We start from the raw sequence: 18,082 nt of genomic DNA, 5'->3' as shown, positions 1-18,082 counted from the left end.
TGGGAGCCTGGTGGGAGCCTGGTGGGAGCCTGGTTGGTGGGAGCCTGCTTCACCTCGGCCTGGGGAATGCCTCCGGTTTTCTCCTTCGATAGGAAGTCTGAACAGCGTAGCCCCTGGCCACTCCAGCCTTGGAGACTGTGGCTTCCAAAGTCCATCCTGGCCCGCCGGTTTGTCCCTGGAGACAAAGGCTGACCCTCTGGGGTCACTGTCCATGCCTCCCCCACAAGCGCGTCTGCTTCCCCGCCCCAGCCGGATGCTGCGTGCACCTGTCCTGACCCGCCTCTCCTCCCACACAGGCATCTCCATAACAACCACATCCAGCATCTGGGGACCCACAGCTTCGAGGGGCTGCACAACCTGGAGACTCTGTGAGTGCCGGGGTGGGGGGGTCTCTCCTGCTGGGGACGGCAGGCCTGGCATGGGGTGGCGGAGGGGAAGCGGCAGGACTGGGGTGCCGGGACGTGGCCTTTCTCTGGAGTGTCGCTCCCAGTGGGTTCCGCCCTCCTTCAGGGCGTGGGCTGTGCCCCCTGGGAGTTCAAGGTGGCCCTGCCCGCAGAGGGACCAAGACAATGAGATCTTAGACAGAAATGGAACTGCGAGGAGCGTGAGGATATTAAGCCTGGAAGTGGAAGGCTTGGGGTGGGGCGGCGCTGGCTTGGCAGCAGTGACCCCCAGCCCCCCCCCCACCGTGGGAGAGTGGCTGCTGACGGGGGGCGGGGGGAGGGTCTCCGGCTGCTCTAACTCGTGGAAAGCCTGGCAGGAGGCGCCCGTTCAGCACCCAAGCTGTGGACTCTGGAAAAGCCACATTATTTACCCATCTTCATCCTGGAATTCAGCTGCGGTCAGAAGGCACCCAAGCCCTCAGCACCTCCTCTGCACCCCCCTGGAGCCAAGAGCCGGCCCACGGGAGGGGGAGGGGCCTCACCTTAGCGCCGGCCGCAGGCCTGGGAGGGCACGGGGCAGAGCAGGACCCCAGGCCAGCAAGGGTGAGCCCCCGACGCACGGTGCTGGCCCTCTCGCCTCCCCCCAGCACACGAAGTGGCATTCCTGAGGGGAGGGGTTTGCAAGCATCTGAAGCGGAAGAGGAGAAAATGTGGGAGACAAGCTGTGACCTGAGAAGGGGGGCTGGGCTGGGGCCTCTGCGCCAGGGGCCGGGCTGTCTGCCTTTGTGGCCACAGAGGGAAGCGGACAGGAGGTGGGGACCAGAGCTCCGGGGCTGTCCTGGGCTCTCTGGATGGGGCACAGATCTTCCAGCCTCTCCACCTTCAACCCGATGCCCAGCGGGCTGGGGGGCCCCAGCCTGGGGTCAGGAAAGCTGGGCATCTCCTTGCCACTGCACGTGGCTTGGGCTGCGTGCCCCCTCGCCCCCCGCCAGCTGTCACGGGCAGCCAGACAGTTAAACGGGACAGTCTAGGCCGCTCGGTCACATGCTGGGAAATGGATGTCTGGGGAGCTGGCGGGGCCGCCCGGAGTTACCCTCCGTGGGGACAGAGCACACCTGGGGGGTTAACTGAGGAAACCCACCGAAGCCCCCAGCCAGTGCCCAGTCTCTGTGCCACATGTGACCTGTGCAAGCCTGCCCTGTGCTGGGTGCCTGGGGCCCCGGATGTGGGGGTGGCCAGCACCCCCTCGAGGCCTGGGCTGCAGCCGCCCTCCCTGGGGGATACGGAGCGCTGGGACAGGTTTGGAGCTGCCTGGCGCCCAGAGAGCAGCAGGGAGGCCAATGCAGCTGCCCAGGGCCGGGTGGGGCTGTTAGCTCTGTCGGGAAGTCGGCTGGGGAGGGGGCACATGCTGGGTGTGGGTTGGCACCTCTAAAAAGCCGACTAGCGCTGTTTCTTCACGGTCGGGGCGCGCTGCTTGATTTTTTCTCAGGGAGCCCTGGGTGGCAGCGCAGGGCGTTGGGCTCGGCTGGCACTGGCTGAGCTTCAGAGCCGCTGCCGCTGGCGCCCACTCACCTTTCATCCGTGGCAGTGCTTGGCTTATTGCACAAAGCCCAGGGCCTGCATCCACTTCACAGACTGGAAGGCCAAGGCTGAGAGACCTGCACCGCGGGGGGACAAAGCCTGCAGCCCGGCCTCAGCCACCCGGGGGCAGTAACACCCAGTCTCCCAGCCACGGGACCCAATCTGCAATTCCCCACCCTCGGTGACGCTGGATTAAAGGAGAGCCCTGTGCAGAGCTCTCCCGGAGATGGCACCCCATGGGGACCAGCCGCGCCCCACCCCCTCCTCCTCCGGGGCCTTGATCTCAGCACCCTCCCGCCCCACCCCTGAGGGCTGAGTTCTTCTTCCAACTTTTGATCTCCCAGTGAAAAGGGGGAGAGTGCATTCTTATCCTCGATGGCCCAGAGCTCGCTGGGGGGGCCGGAGGGGCAGCCACATGTAGACGGGGCAGTGGCTGGGAGAATGAAATGGGAGAATGAAAGGGGGAAGGATAGGTAGCCCAACCTTGAATTGTTGCATAATTGGCCTGCTCTGCAGCCCCACGGTTACCCTGGAGCTTTTGTATGCGCGTCTCTCTGGAAGGGCAAGTCTCCCTGGGGCGGCATCTCTGCACTTAGACTCTTCTCATCAAACCCTCCTGCCCGAGCTGTGGTTTGGCTCCATCTGTGGCCTGACCCTTCCACCTGGGGAGGAGGGGCCAGGTGCAGGCACACACACACACACACACACACACACACACACACACAGAGTCACGCGGGGCCGCAGCATAGCATGGGGACACCCATGGCCACGCGGCTTCTGTTGTGACCTCTGCTCTGAAGGCTAGGCTGCCTGGGTCCCACGCCCGGTTCTACACATGCCAGCACGTGCCAGCTGGGTCAGCCAGAGCCGGAGGCTTCACCCCCTCACCTGCAGGAGGAGTAACTGAGGTGAACATGCATGTGTGCTGCTCTTTTACTCCCAAACAGCCCACACACCCAGGTGATCAGGGCAGGGGCGGGGCCGGGGCTGGGGCTGCCGTCCTGCCCTCCCGCTGAGCAGAGCAAAGCACGCAGGCTCCCGGTGGGTGGGTGCAGGCCTCCCGCTGGGAGAGGCTTGTGGGAACGCGGCTGCCGTTCCCCCCACGCTGCCCTCACCAGTTCAGACCCTGCAGGAAAGCCCAGCTGGAGGCAGACAGGACAGACTCTATCCTGTACCCACACCTCCTTTCTGCTCCCACAATGAGGATGCCCAGCCCCTGCGGGAAATTTGGAATCAGAGGTGGGCCAGCGCCCTGCCTGCCAAGTACTGTTTCCTCCACTTTCCAGATCAGACCAAATCCAGAGATTTGGGGTGAGATGCCCAAGTTTCTACAGTTTGTAAGTGATGGTGGAACCCAAGCCTCTGGCCTCCTGATACATGGCTCCATTTAGTGCCAGCTCCCGTGAACTCAGACCAATTACGGGACTTCCCAGGTACCTGGGCTGAGAAATAAGAGAAAGCGTGACCCAGAGCAACCCTGGGAGGTTTCTCCGGGGAGGTCTCAGGGATCCAGCCAGGCGCCCCGGGCCCTGAGGTCAGTGTTTGGAAATCACGCTTGGAGACTACAGGATGCTGTTCAGAACTGTCACGGATGGTCCTGGAAGACCCAGCTGCAGTTGCGAATAAAACTGTGCAAAAAGAAAAGAAAAGGCCCAACAAACATAATTACAGCCTGAGCACCGCCCCGTACCAGCCCCCCAGATCTGGGGATTTGGGGTTTGCAACTCAGCTAGAACAGAGGGGCTGGGCTAGGAGGCGTCTGGGGACAACAGCGCCTTACCTCCCTCGGGCCTGGGTGATGGCTTCTGGGCCGCCTTATAACCTCATTAAACAAATCAGACTGACTGAGCCCCCGGGCTGGCTGGACCTCCCCGCTTCAGATGGGAGCCTGGGGCCCCGGCAGGAACAGAAACCTCCGGGCTATAGCTCCCTCGCTAGATCAGGACCAGCATCCAGCAGAGCTCTGGGAGGCCTGCAGGACGGGACGGGGATTAGAAGATTCTCCCTTATGATCCCAAACTGCACATTCCATGTAAAACCTCCTCAGGTGCAGACACCCCAGGGGTCTGCTTCTGCGGAACATTTTTACTTCACCAGCAGCCAAGGCTGCAGTGTGTCCCTCTGTCTCCGCCTCACTGAAACCACCCAGGCCAACAGATTCTGCTCTAAACCGGCTTTGACTGGGTCCCGAAAGCATCCAGCCACCTCCCAGTCCTGGGCCCGACGGTCAGCTTTAGGCCAGGGATGGACAACCAGGCAGCTTTCCACGGAGGTCCTTCCAGGGACTGGACTTGAGTTGGTGGACCTGGATTCAGACCCTGGCTCTGCCACAGGCGTGTGACACGTGCAAGTCACCTGAGCTCTCAGGAGCCTCAGTTTCCATACGTGGAAAATGGGGGAGATACTTTACAATTCGTGTAGTGAAATTCACAGCCCTGGAACCCTGTGGGTGCTTAATTTACGTTGGCCTCTCCAGCCTGTCGTCCCATTTAATGATGGACAGACAGCAATGTGCCTTTCCTCCCCCTTAGTTAATTAATGTTCTTTTCCTTCCTCCCTCTCTCCCTCATTCCCTTCTTTTCCACAGTGCCGTGTCAGAAGGCAGCAGGGAGAGTGTTGTCCGCGGGTGTCATCTCACGGTGGCCCGAGCTGTGATCACCTCCTCTGTAGGGTGGACAGGAATTCCCGGTCAGTCAGGGCACAGCCACTGTATCAGTTTCCTGTGGCTGCCATAACGAGTTACCACAGACTTTGTGGCTTTAAAAAAACAAAACAAAACAAAACAGAAATGTATTCTCCCATAACTCTGGAGGCCGGGAGTCCAGAGTCAAGGTGTGGGAGGGGTTGGTTCCTTCTGAGCAGCTGTGGTGGAACCTGCCCGGTGCCCCTCTTACCGTCTGGTGGCTGCCGAGGCCCCTGTGTCCCTGGGCCGGTCAGTGCTTCCTCCAGTCTCTGCCTCTGCTTCACACGGCCTCTCCGAGCATCCTCTTCTTATAAGGACCTTGCCACTGGCTCCACGGCCCACCCCAGTAAACCAACCATCTTGAGAAGATCCTCAACTTAATTATATCTGCAGAGACCCTTCTTCCAAACGAGGTCACGTTCATAGATTCCCGGGGTCAGGACTCGGATGTGTCTGTGTGGGGCTGCAGGTCGATCCGCTCCAGCTGCCTGCTGGCCGGCGCCCAGGGTTTCCTGCCTCTGGCCCGATGTCAGCCCGTCAGGCCCGCGGCCGCTTGAGGCCAACCTTGTAGGAGTTGAGGAACTCTTTCCTCGCCAGTTTTTAATCCTCTTACATTTGTGGGTTTATTAACTGCAAATTGATGGGGGTTTGTGGCTTATAGAAGAATTTATTATTCCATATAAAACTTTTTTTTCTGGCTTTTCCCGCAGAACCACTAATGACTTCTAACAGGCAGAAAACTGAGCTCCGCGTGGGTCTGCTCTGCATTCTAACCAGGACGGCTGTTATAGTCGCCCCAGCAGGGCAGACCCTCCTGCCACCTCGCTCTGGGCAGTCAAAGTCACCGCGCTTATCATTGCTCCCTGCTGGCTCTGAGGGTCCCGCTCCCCCAGCCCCCGGGCCAGCTGGTGTGCAACGTGGGTGGAGGGCCCGGAACCACGGGGCAGCAGGTTCCCGGGTGACGCCGTGGAGAGGAAACTAGGAAGTTGAGGTCTGGACCCCAGGGCCTGTGGGCAGAAGGCACCGGCAAGAATCGAGGGTCGCCACCCTCCTTCTTCTGTTTCTTTAGTTCACCGGTTCCATGAATATCACTGGGTGTCCAGTATGTGCCAGGCCCCCACAGTGGGCTCCGGGGGAACGTTTGTGAACAAGAAAGACATAGCCCTCATCACAGAGACTACGGGGCTCTAGGCCGGGAGTCCCGAGCGCCTCTTAACTTACCACTAATTCCGGCGTGTCTGCCCCCAGCACCCTAACTCCGGCCCCCGGCGACCCCGAGGCTCAGCTCCTGTCCCTCTGCGTCCTCTGCGGGCCCCACTCTCTTCCGTCCCGCGGATTTGCTGATGCCCCCAGCACGGAGGTCGTGGCTCCTGGACCCCAGACTTCCACATCCACAGGCCTTCCTGCCACACTCACTTGGAAGCTGACTGACATGCCAGCGGAGTCGCCCACGGAACCCCCCCACCGGAAGTGTCCCCAGCTCTGCGGAGGCAGCTTTGCTGGACCTTGCGTGACGCAAGTGCTCTCCTGTCACGTCCCGCATCCGAGCTCCGTCTTCAGCTCACAGGGATGGTCTGAGCGCTTGACGCCCACCCCCGTCCCCAGGCCGCCCTAGTCTGTCCCCGGGTTGTTGCCATGATCTCGTCCCCGTCACTCTGCAGTCTGCGTCCCGCGCGACAGCCACCGGGACTTGAAACACAAATCCGATCCTGTTCTCTTCTGTCCAAACACTCAGTGTCTCCCCGTCCGACTCTGGCCTCGGGTGACGAGCCCCGCTCCCACCGGCCTCGCCCTTGCCAACGCCGGGTATGTCCTGCCTCCCAAGCCCTGCCCTGGCTGCCTCCTGTGTCTGGAATGTTCCTTCCACAGTGATCTGCCTCCTGCAAGACTTTGCTCAGATGTCACCTCTCTAGGGAGGTCCTCCTCCACCATCATTTTGCAACTCCTTCCCGGCATTCTCCTTTTCCTGTTTAGTTTTCTCCACAGTCTGAGTCTTCGTTATTCATTGATCGACGTCATCCGTGGTCTGTCCCCCGCTCTGTCCACTCTTGTACCTGCAGCGCCTGGCACGGCTCCTGGCCCAGGGAGGACGCTTGGCAGGTATTTGGTGAACAGACAAATGGGCTTGTGGCCCCTGGAAAATCCATTTCTCTGAGCTTCAGCTTCTCCCTCTGAGCTGTGGGAGCGAGGGACCATCTCACCCACAAGGTCCTTCTCAGCTCTGGTCACCCGTACCCAGACCTCTCGCCGAACCAGACTTAAATATCCACAGCCCAGGAGGTAGCCTAGGTGCCCCAAGCTTTCTAACTTGGAGAAATGCCCACGGGGGTGGTCCCTCATCCCTGCCTGACGGAGGTCCCCTTCCCACAAGCCCTGTGGTCCGGACCTCGGGGTCCCGCCTTTAGGCCAGCTGCATTCTGCTGTGACCAGGAGCGCCTCAGAGCCTCTGGTGTCCTGCATGGATGGGCCCAGCATCCAGGTTGTCCAGGTGAGGTGGTGCTGCCCACGGGGACCCACCCACTTCTACAGGACCCGGTCCTGCTCTGAGTATCATATCTTAGAGTGACAGGCTTTTCTGGGCAGGGTGGTGAGAATGTGAAATGTCTACAAACCTCGACCCAAAGAACTCGGGAGGACAGGAGGCGGAGCGTGACTTAGGTTACACACGGGTGGTCGTCTGGCGGATGGGGTGGGGGCCAAGGGGGAAGCGAAGGGGATGCTCTAGCCCAGGATGAGGACGGCAACTTCGTTCTCAGGGCAGCCAGACAGCGGCTGCCAGTGCAAGGGGATCAAGGCAGAGGCGGAGGCCTGGCCACCGGGACCCCAGGGATGACCCCGGGCGGGTTGGACTTTCCCTCTCACTTTCCTCCCAGCCCAGGGTTCTCCGATCCCCGGCGCCTCCTGAGGGCAGGCAGCTTGAAGTCTCAGTGTCAGGACGAACGGCTGCATTAAAATCAGCCATGCTGCTGCATAAGGGGCTTTCTGGGGTTTCTTTCTGGCAAAGAAGAGGGTGTGGGTAGAGGGAAGGGGAAGGAGGGCATGCCTGTCTCTCCAAAGAAACTGAGGACAGTTTTACTAACAGCTGCATTCGTTAATGGGTGGCCTGGTCGGCAGGCTGTTTAGACAGTACAGCAATGCTATGAGTCGTGAAGTTTTGTTGGCTCCTGGCTCACCAGGACATCTGCCCCGAGTGTGTGGAGTCAGCCTTGGGGCCCGGGCTCAGCAGTTAGGACTGGTAGTGTGCTCACCGCGCTTAGCCGCCTTCCCTACCAGCCTTGGTAGGTAAAAGTGGCTCCGACCGTCTGGGGTTTGTGTTTCGCGTGGGAGCTGGGCCCCCACGTTCCTCCACATGCCTTTACCTGTGATCTGGTGATAAACACAGACATGAGCCTTGAGAATAGAAGTGTAAGTGGAAACCCAATTAATGATATTAATCTTCCTCTGTGGAAAGTAGAGGCCAGCTTGTGTGTGCGCTGTCTGTTCTGGAGCCTCGTGTCCAGGAAAAGGAAGATGGAGAGAATCGCGTTGTGTGAGCACCCCCCGTGCGGGCTCTGGACCAGGTGAACAGAGTGCCTTGTGCGGTGGGTGTCCGAGTTACAGGTGAGGAAACAAACAGCAAAGTTCAGTGATTGGTCCAGGGTGACGCTGCTGGTCCCAGACGGCAGGAGCTCTTCCGCTCACTCCAAAGCAGAAAACTCACAGAAGACCCCAGCCTCCAGCTCGGAGTCACCTGCCTCGACCTGCCTGTGAGCGTCTGGGGAAACCTGACTGCCCCTCCACTCACCGTCTCTCCCAGTCTCCCCAAAACCTTGCCCTTGGTCCTGCTACCTGGAGCCCAGTGGGACTCGCTCTGTGTAGCACGGAGCCCATGTTAGCCCGGGAACCAGCAGGACTGGCTTCAGGGCCTGGCTCTGACGGGCAGAGATCTACCACGTTTCTCCGAGCCTCAGTTTCCCGATCAATAGAAAGACGGGGCTGGACAAGAAGACAGTAAAATCCTGCCAGCTCTGTGCTCCGAATACACGGCGAGGCTCCCGGGGTTCCCAGGAGTGGCTGTTTTCCTCACAGCCCGATGGAAGGAGAAACCGGGGCTACGGGTCCTGGAGCATCACGGGGCTGGGGGCGCCTTCCTAGCTACATTTGCCGACGACGCCATCGGTCCCGGCTGGATGTGGCTGGGACAGCTGAGCAGACGACGGGGAGGATTAGCCACAGACAACTGCGCTTCCAGAGCGAGTTCTGGCTGGAGCTGGGAATGGGTTCTCTTTAACCTCAGCCCTTCCCAGCTGCAGACAGAACAATTCACTCTTCCTGGGCTTCCGGCTGATTCTGGGTTATTAAACATAATAGACTCTACAGCCACGGATGCGTTTTCCAGCTGAAGTTTAGGGCATCGTAAATCAGCTGCGACGGAAGAATCAGACTCGTGCCAGGGGAGGCCTTCCCTGCCGTCCCCAGGAGCCTGCAGGTCAGAGCCTGATCCGAGGGCCGAGACGCAGCCCCACGTGGCCAGCCGCAGGGCGCTCAGACCATCACCCTGACAGTGGACCTTCATGCACGTGGCCGGTGCCTGGGCTCGGGGAAATCCACAAGGGGATCCATTTGCTTCCTGGTGCCAACAGGCTTCCCGTCTCACGTGGGAGACAGTATGTACCCGGACCACCCCGTTCTGGACGCCAACAGCTGGGGCTACAATCCTGGTGATTCCTTTCCTAGAACTGTGGTCCAGGGATGGTCTCCCTCTGTGCCTTAGTTGATCTCCTGCAGGATGGAGGTGATAACAGTACCTGCCGCAAAGGGCTGGCGTGGGAATGAGATGAATGACGGTAGTAAGTCACCTAGGACCGTGACTGTTACATAGTGATTACTGTTACTATCGTCATCGTTATTGTCGCCACCACCAGCGTCGTCACCCGTCTCACCCTGACCCTGTTTCTGGAGAAAACACCAGGACAGTTCTGGAAGAGTGAGTAAGTCGTCCTGACCGCAGGGACTGGGTGGGATTCAAAGGATGACTAGGGCTTTGACAGCTGAGGATGTGGGGAGAGGGCGTCGGGCTGAGGGCAGAAGAGCCACAGCTAAACGCAGGAGGGGGTGAGGCTCCACGGGGGTGAGACGGCAGGTGGAGCTGAAAGATCGCTCAAGGTGTTGGAGCCCAGGAAGGCACCCGAGCGCTGTTCCGTGAGTCACGAGAAGCCTTTTCTGAGGGTTCCGAAGGATGACAGCACCAGCTTTGCATTTTAGAAGCGTCTTTCTGGCAGGTGTGTAGTAGCTGAGTGGGGGCTTCAGACTCAGGTTCGAGGCCGGGTGTGACGCCAGGTCAGTGGAATGATATCTAAATTGCTGTCCCCAATAGACCAAAGCATGAACCATAGCGCAAGTTTCTGGATCGTGTAGTAGCCCCAGGAGGTGCTTTTCCTCGGCAGGTGGCCCTCCTCCGTGTGGTGACGCAGGGATCTGGCGTCTTGGGGTCCTGCCATCCCCAGGGCCTCATTGTGCTTGGCATCTAGCTGGCAGAAGGGCGACGAGGCCGTGGAGGGGGCAGTCTGGCTGCCTCGTAGGCCCTGCTCTCGAGGTGGCAGGCGTCACCGCTGCCCGTCTTCTGAGGACCAGTGCTGTGGCCAGGCCTGCCGCAGGGAGCCGGGAAGATGCCGCACCTGGCTGTGCCCCCTGTTACAGAGGGCCGCACTTCCGTGAAGGTGGGAAGGTTCCATCTGTGCTTCTGACACCTTGGCCACTAGCCACACGTCGTGACCAAGCAGCTGAAGTGTGGTCGGTGTAGCTGAACTTTTACTCACGTGTCATACATTTACGTGGCCGACGGGGCTAGGGGCTGTGGCACGGGCAGCGTGGCTGCAGAGAGAGAAGAGGGTGGGTTTGGGGGACACGGTGCTCTCTGCCTTGGCCAGTTAATGGCTGGGTGTGGTCAGGAACCTTCCTTAATTCCTGTACTCACTTCCCTCGACTGTAACGAGGGTGTAATGGGAGCAGCTCCCGGCGAGGCAGCTAGCTGCAGGACAAGAGGTCGTTGAGGTGGATGCTCGGTGCTGGAGAGGTTGTCCCAGGGACGACCTGGAGCCAGGGCTCAGGCCAGGGAGCGCGCGGCCCCTGCCCCCGTCCTCACCTGGAAACAGTGCCCTCTGCTCAACCCGACTGCGTTGCTTGTTCTCCAAAGCCCACCCCTCGCCTCCCGCAGACCATGCTCTCTGCCCTGATATCCCTCCTGCTGCCTGCACCTGGTCCAGGGGCCGCATCCCCGTGGAGCCCTGTCTCAGCCACATGCATCTCCATCTCCACAGGCCCTGGTGTTGGGTTTGTGGGACCCGCCACATCCTGCGCAGCCGCTCATCCCGCCGTCCAGACGGGGTGTCTCCCATGCGTCTCTGCACCGCCTGCTCCACCCAGTGGAATTCTCTGTGTGTTTGGGGGCAGCAACAAACCCCCGTCGCCCTGAACTGAATTCCTCGGGGGCAGAGAGGGTTGCGGGGACGTTCCTGGGCCGTTAGACCGGAGGTGACATAGAGGTGACAGAGGTGACATCTATGCGGCCCGGATGAAGCAGGGCGTGGCAGTTACCCTTGAATCTGTGTAGACATCCAGTTGGAAAAAATCAGGCTACCTCTTTGGCATGTGGTTTGCAGAATTCTTCTTGACATTTGCACCATTTTTATTCTCCCACATTTTTTCTACAAGAATAGCCTTTTTGTTCACATGCCCACTGTCTGTCAGGCCGTCCCTGGTAAGATTCCTGACCAGAAACTGTCGAGGGGGCTGGAACCAGTCGGTCTGGCTGCTGGACGTCAGTCCAGTGAAGTATGTAAGGGCTCGACGACGGCGAGGTCCCAGGGGACCTGTCCCAGGCTCGCTGGCCCCGGGCAACCCTGAGGGTGCCGCTCAGGACTGGCTGGTGCCTCTTGACATCCGCCTCGGCCTCTTAAGGCTGTCCCCGCAAATACTCCAGATTCCTGTAAGAGTCCATTAATGTTTCTCATTAATCAACTTGTCTAGACCTTTCACTGACTCATTTACTCAGACAACAGTGTTCGTTGAGCGGCTGCCCTGTGCCAGGACCCTTGTGGGGTTTCAATTAGAAAACAGCAAAGTTTCTATTTTCAAGGAACTTTCATTCCAGTTTGGTGGGAAGAAAATAAACAGATATCTGTCAGATGTCAACGTGTGCCGTGAGGACAAAGCAAGCAGGGTATCTCCTTGTTATTGCCGCATAGCAGTCACCTTAAAGCTTAGTGGCTGAAAACAACATTTGCGATTTCTCGTGAACCTGTGTGCTGGCCGCTCTTCTGCCGAGCTGTCCCGCGGGCCCGTCACAAAGCTGCCTTCCGCTGGGGCTCAGCCGGGGCGCATGGGGCCTTGGTGCCGGCCACCCGCCCTCTCCACGCGGCCCTCGTCCTGCGGGAGGCCAGCCGGGCTCTCACACGTGCTGAGGGCCCTCCCAGAGGAGGCAGAGGCTGTGAGGGCTGTTGTGACTCAGGACGGGGCGGCCCCACGTCACTTCCACCCCGTTCTGCCCAGGAGCCGGGATGGCGAGGCTGCAGGGGACTCGGGCCACTCTTCCGGGCAGCTTGATTGAGCTGTAATCGACCATACGACGTTGTGTAAGTTTAAGGTGTGCGATGTGAAGATTTGATTCACTTATGCTGCCAAATGATGAGACCCGGGGCCACCTCCGATCGACCACACAGGGCAAGGGAACGGCACCCAGCGGGTCAGGGGGTGCCTCCTGAAGAGGGGTTATTTGGGCAGAGGCCTGAGGGAGGGGAGGGAGTAGCTGTGCCGATGCCTGGAGTGTCCCAGGCAGATGAAGTTGTGAGCAGAAGCTCTGGGGCCAGACCTGGTGGGCCTTTGCGCTGAAGATGAGGCTGCAGTATTAAGAACCCTGAGGGAAGATGCTCCCATGTTACTTGTGGGAAATCTAGTTCTCCTGGGGTACCAGAGGAGGGTTCCTGAATGGGCTGAGCCAGGTTGAAGGGGGCTCTGGATTTGGAGACGTTGAGACGGGAGGGTGAATCGTTTGCACAATCAAAGGTCAGAAAAAAAATGCACCTACCCCGCCTCAGCCTCCATCCCCAGCCCTCTCGGCCTGATTTTCCAGGCGCCTTCTGCCGCTCCTTGTAGAACCCCAGGAATCTGCAAACTCCTACAGCACCTCTGGCCTCAGGAAGGTGCGTTGCAAACCCCCTGCCCTCGGTTCACGTTCCCCTCATGTGGCCCGGGGGGCCTCTCTGAACGAGTCCAGGTGTGCACACAGGAGGGGAAGGTGTCTGGTTGCCTAAAGGACAGGGCAGGGCAGGGCAGAGCAGGGGTTACCCGAGGTCACCAGGGAAGTCTGAGCGGACCCCGGGAGTTGTGTCTGTGTGTGTGTGTGTCAGGGGCCAATTACCCAGCTCGACGGTCACTGCCCCTCTGGCCCCTGGGCCAGGCGCCTGGCTCTCCCTGTGGACTGTTAGGTGTCATGACCCTGCCGTGTAGAGGAATCTGTCATCGTCTCTGTGTTGACCTGTATTTACCACAAAACCTGCAAGTCACTGATTAAAGGGCCTCCCCGTGGCCCTGTCCTGGCGCTAGATGGCCTCGCGTACGCTGTCAGGGCAAGGGTGGCTTTCAAAGGCCGAAAAGGTGGGCTGGGGTCATCCTGGGGGCTCCAGAGGACACTGCACCTGAGCCATCCCTCCCCTGCCAGAGCGGGGACCCTGTGCTCCAGCTGTTACCGACCAGGGTTCTTGGCCTCCTTTATCAATAGAAATTGATCAGAGGCCAGACAAGAAACTCAGGCCAGGCTTTACTGGGGCCCCTGCTGCAGCAGGGGGGATCGAGGACAAACAACAGGTTCCCTTGCTGGCCCGCTCTCTGGAAGGGGGGCGAGCTTCTTCCTTTTGTGGGGTGAGGCTAGGGGTGAGTACAGAGGTCAGGCCAGAGGGGTGGCCTAAGTGTTTTGCCCACCCCTTAGGTGGTGCGTGCAGGGGGCATGCGCAGTCCCCTGCTTTGCTCCCGACCCTCTGCTTTTGCTCCAGGCTCTTCAGAGGTGGCACTTGGGGTTTTTGGTCTCTTCGCATCTTTTTGTCGAGAATTTGCCCCAACTGTGCACGCACAGGGTTATTTTTAGTCCCACACAGTTTCTTTGTATTTTGTGGCTCGAGGAGAGATGTGTCCAGGTGCCAGCACTGCAGCAAAGGGGCCCAGGTCCCAGCCTGGCTCACAGCCACCGGCTTGTAGAGGGGCCAGGATGGCACCCCCAGATCAGGCGCATCCTACGTAGGGCCGAGGCACTGGCTACTGAGTGAGACAGAAGCCAGCTTTACAGCTTTGAAAGCCGACATCCGTCCTGAAGTCTCTTGGTGGGGCGGGGGGACATCCTCTAAAAGTCCCTGTCGCGCTCGCCCCCACCCCCACCCCCCCCCCCCGTTCCCAGTCTCCACTCCTCAAAATGCACACCCCTCTTCCGGCGGGGCTTCCCCGCCGTGTGGGAGCTGGGTTCTCAGTCTCCTCCGAGGACGATCAGCTTTGCTTTTGGTCGCTTGGACGATCAGCTTTGCTTTTGGTCGCTTGCATGTCGCCTCCCGCCCTTAGCCGCATCGCTGTGAAGGGCACAACGCCTGGCACTGCTGCGACGAGCCTCCTTTTACAAACATCTGCACCCCTGGCTGCAGACTTTTCTGTGGGTTGAATTCGTCGAAGTGGAGGGACTCAGTGTGAACCTTCTCATGTGAAAAGATTCTGTTAAATTTTGCCCAAAAGGTTGTGCACGTTTAAATGCACGTTTAAAGGGTTTATTGGAACGCTGTTTCCCCATCCCCTCGACAACCTGGGTTGCTATCGCTTTTCAACATCATTTCCAATGTTTTCTCTCTCTCTCCCTCTCTTGCCTTCTTTCTTTGGTTGCGCCGGGTCTTAGTCGCGGCAGGCGGGCTCCTAAGTTGCAGCATGCACGTGGGATCTAGTTCCCTGACCAGGAGTCGAACCCGGGCCCTCCGTATTGGGAGTGCGGAGTCTTAACCGCTGGACCACCAGGGAAGTCCCTCCAATGTTTTCTGATTATACACATGATATATGTTCACTGTTTAAAAAAAAGGGCGAGGGCTTCCCTGGTGGCGCAGTGGTTGAGAGTCCGCCTGCCGATGCAGGGGACGCGGGTTCGTGCCCCGGTCCGGGAAGATCCCACATGCCGCGGAGCGGCTGGGCCCGTGAGCCATGGCCGCTGAGCCTGCGCGTCCGGAGCCTGTGCTCCGCAACGGGAGAGGCCGCAGCGGTGAGAGGCCCGTGTACCGCAAAAACAAAAACAAAAACAACAACAACAAAAAAAAGGGGGAAATGCAGAAAAGGGTGAGAGAAAATAAAGATGAGCTGTCACGCCACCACCAGAAGGTAAGACGTCCTGTCTATATTTGCAAAAGACGAGAGCAGAGGCCACAGATAGCCAAGATGGTCACCTGAGGAAGCTTCCAGAATCCCTCATGCCGGTGACAAGGTGTTAAAAATTGCCCCCTCCTCCCCAGGCCCCCTCCCCATCCACTGGTGTCTCCAAAGGCTTGAGATACTCTCCTCAGCCCGAGGGGCTGTTCAGAGAGAGTTGGCTCCATTATCCACCCCTAAGTGTCCCCTCAAAACAGGTCTTTGGCCGGGAAGGCCCCCGCCGAGGTCTGGGGGCAGCGATGGGAGAGGAACAGCCCAAAGTGTGTTCCGGACATTGGCTCTGGGCCCGGCAGGCTGCCAGCCCCTCTCTCCAGCCAACCCAGAGCCAGCGTCCGTTTCCCGGAGCCTCTGATGCGCCCTGGGCACTGCCCTCCAGCGACTGTCCTGCCTTCTTTCCAGAGACCTGAATTACAACCAGCTGCACGAGTTCCCCGTGGCCATCCGGACGCTGGGCCGCCTGCAGGAACTGTAAGCTCCTCTGTGGGGTTTGGGGTGTCCCCTATGCCCAAGGGCCCCCCACACCCTCACCTCCCGAGGTCCCGACCTCCCAGGTCAGCAGTCACAGGCCTCGGAGCTGGCTCTGCCCCACCCCCCGACGGCCACTGCTCGTTTCATTCTAAAATGCATTTGCTCCTGCTAAGTGCAAACCAGGGGTGAGACAGACACCAGCCGCCCCCTAGGGCTTCAGGCCTGTCGAGGGCGCAGAGTACAGGGGCAGGACAGAGCAGCTCAGGGTCGGCACGTAACTGCGACCCTAGATCGTATGATCTTAGCTGAAACGGTCTGGGTGTCCAGAGAGCACAGGAAGAGCCCTGTGGGCTCACGTGTCTGAGGTCAGCCTTAGAGGGTGGATGGGCTTTAGGCGACAGTGGGGGAGGAGGACCAGTGGAGATGAGGACCCGGCGGGGCAGTGAGTACGCAGAGGGGCGCTGAGCCAGTGGGGAGACAGCCTTCGGGGAGGAGGGGCCGCCGTGTAGCAGGACGGGCTCTGCGTGGTGCTGAGCGGGACCAGTTAAGGCAGTGGAAGTTTACGACCAGAGCCCAAAGCTCCAGGCAGCACTGGATCTGTTCTCATGGCCACCGGCGCCTTTAGCACCAACCCCCTGCCTCCCCCTCACCTGGTCCAGCCGGCTGACAGCGTGAACGTGGGGAAGCGGGTAGGGAGCTGGGCCAGCGCAGGGAAGGGTCCACGTGAGGAGCGGCTGCATGCCCCCCACTGCCAGCGAATCACCAAGGCCTGCCTTTCCCCTGGAGTGGGTTGGGGGCGGGGAAAGGCGGAGAGAAGATTTGCTGGGTCTGTAGGGCGTGGCCGGCCGGAGCAGGGCGTGCAGAGGCCTGGGAGCAGGAGATGTAAGCTCGGGGGAGAGAGCAGAGCCCTGGGGTAGCAGCAGCAGGAAGGCACAGGCGTGGGGCGTGTCTGTCCACGTCTATTGGGAAAAGCAGCTTGAGGACAGGGGCTCCTGTCTTGTAAACTTCTGAATCCCTCGGAGCTCGGCCCAACCCCGGCCACGAAGCGGGTGATCAGACACGTGCCACGAGCGAACTCACGCAGGAACATTGACCGAACAAAGCAGGCTGGGTGGGCGTTGGCTGCAGGTGAATTTCGTGAATGAGCATGGAAGTGATGAGAGGAGGGAGGACGGGTCCCAGAGGCCAGGAAGACACACAGAAACCTGGGGTCTCTGGTGAAAAAAGGACGGCAGAGGGGGCTGCTCAGCATGGATTGTGCTTTCCGGTCCAGCATTTACTTGGAACTGTCCTCCCCGGTAACCAGATGCACCGTTCCCAGCTTCTAGAGCCTGGACACCCGGGGGGGGGGCCTCGCCCCCTTTTCTCCTCCACAGTCACGGGCGTCCCCCCTACTCCCCCCCCCGGGGCTCCGCTCCTCAGTTCAGGGCCTTGAGGCCAAGCCTGGCTCCACTTCTCCTCCGGGGCCCTCCGTTTCTGCGCTCCCTCCTCCCATACAGCTTCAGCTCCCCCCTAGGGGCCTCCAGGGTTCTGCCCTCCTGGGGTGCGGGCCCAGCCTGTTCCCCTGAGTGGCTCTCACAGTGACCTCAGCCCAGGCTCACCCTCTCTCCTTTCCACGGGTCGTTGAGCAAAGAGGGAAAGTCACAGGCAGATGTGGAACCGGGGTCCCCAGGCTGATGTCCCTTTGGGCCCATGGCCTTCCTGTCCGGCTGTTGGAGAGCGTCCTGGGGTCCCCTGTCCCCGTCCACGGGCTCTCCGCATCCTTCTGACGCCCATGTCATCCCCCAGGGGTTTCCATAACAACAACATCAAGGCCATCCCCGAGAAGGCCTTTCTGGGGAACCCCCTGCTGCAGACGATGTGAGTCCTTGCTCCTCACGCGTGTTGGGGGAGGACGGGGCTGGCAGGCGGAACTGGAGAGGGGCTCCCTGCGTGCTGGTCTCCGCGGAGAGGGGAGAGCAGACGCCTGCCTCGGTCCAGCCAGGAGGGCGAATGAAGGGCTTCCGTGTCTTTCCTGCAGACACTTTTATGACAACCCGATCCAGTTCGTGGGGAGGTCGGCGTTCCAGTACCTGCCCAGGCTGCACACCCTGTGAGTTGGTGCCTCCCCCTGCCCCCTGGCACCACCCCCGCCCGCCAGTCCCGCCAAGTCAGGGTCCTGCTCACATAGCTGAAGGAGCAACAACCTGACAAGGTTCTGGTTCTCCGGGGCCCCCGGAGCCACACCCTGTGACTCTCGGCCACCCAAAGGCATCCTCGTCTCTCCTGCTCTGTCAATTCCCATCCCAAGTGCAACGTCTTCAGAAAACCTCCTGCAGGTGACGCTCTACACGCAGCAGCACAGGGACGCCCCTGAGTCTTTTGGGGCGCAAGCTCCACCTTCCTGTGCGCCCCACTCTCACCCCTGAGGCTGGCGCCATCCGTATGTTTCATCGCTGGCCTCCAGGCTTTCCCGCTCAGGCCCGAGCCCAGGGTCCTCCTCAGGATCCGGCGGCACCCATCCTGCTGGGCTCCTGTCGCGTGCAGGCCCGCGTGGTCC

The 18,082-nt window shown here is 60.1% G+C and overlaps 1 protein-coding gene across 1 annotated transcript in view; it reads left to right on the top strand.

The window, feature by feature from the left end:
• Positions 1 to 18,082, top strand: part of LGR6 (leucine rich repeat containing G protein-coupled receptor 6) — a 96,615-nt gene that overhangs the window by 64,834 nt on the left and 13,699 nt on the right. Inside the window, exons 6-9 of the mRNA XM_029231077.1 lie at positions 297 to 368; positions 15,475 to 15,543; positions 17,332 to 17,403; positions 17,564 to 17,635. Coding sequence (XP_029086910.1) covers positions 297 to 368; positions 15,475 to 15,543; positions 17,332 to 17,403; positions 17,564 to 17,635 — 285 coding nt within the window. The remainder of the gene's footprint in view (positions 1 to 296; positions 369 to 15,474; positions 15,544 to 17,331; positions 17,404 to 17,563; positions 17,636 to 18,082) is intronic.

Source organism: Monodon monoceros, unplaced genomic scaffold, assembly GCF_005190385.1.
Source record: "Monodon monoceros isolate NGI ecotype Baffin Bay Population unplaced genomic scaffold, NGI_Narwhal_1 Super_Scaffold_18, whole genome shotgun sequence".
Lineage (NCBI taxonomy): Eukaryota > Metazoa > Chordata > Mammalia > Artiodactyla > Monodontidae > Monodon > Monodon monoceros.
This window is presented reverse-complemented; position numbering and strand designations above follow the sequence as displayed.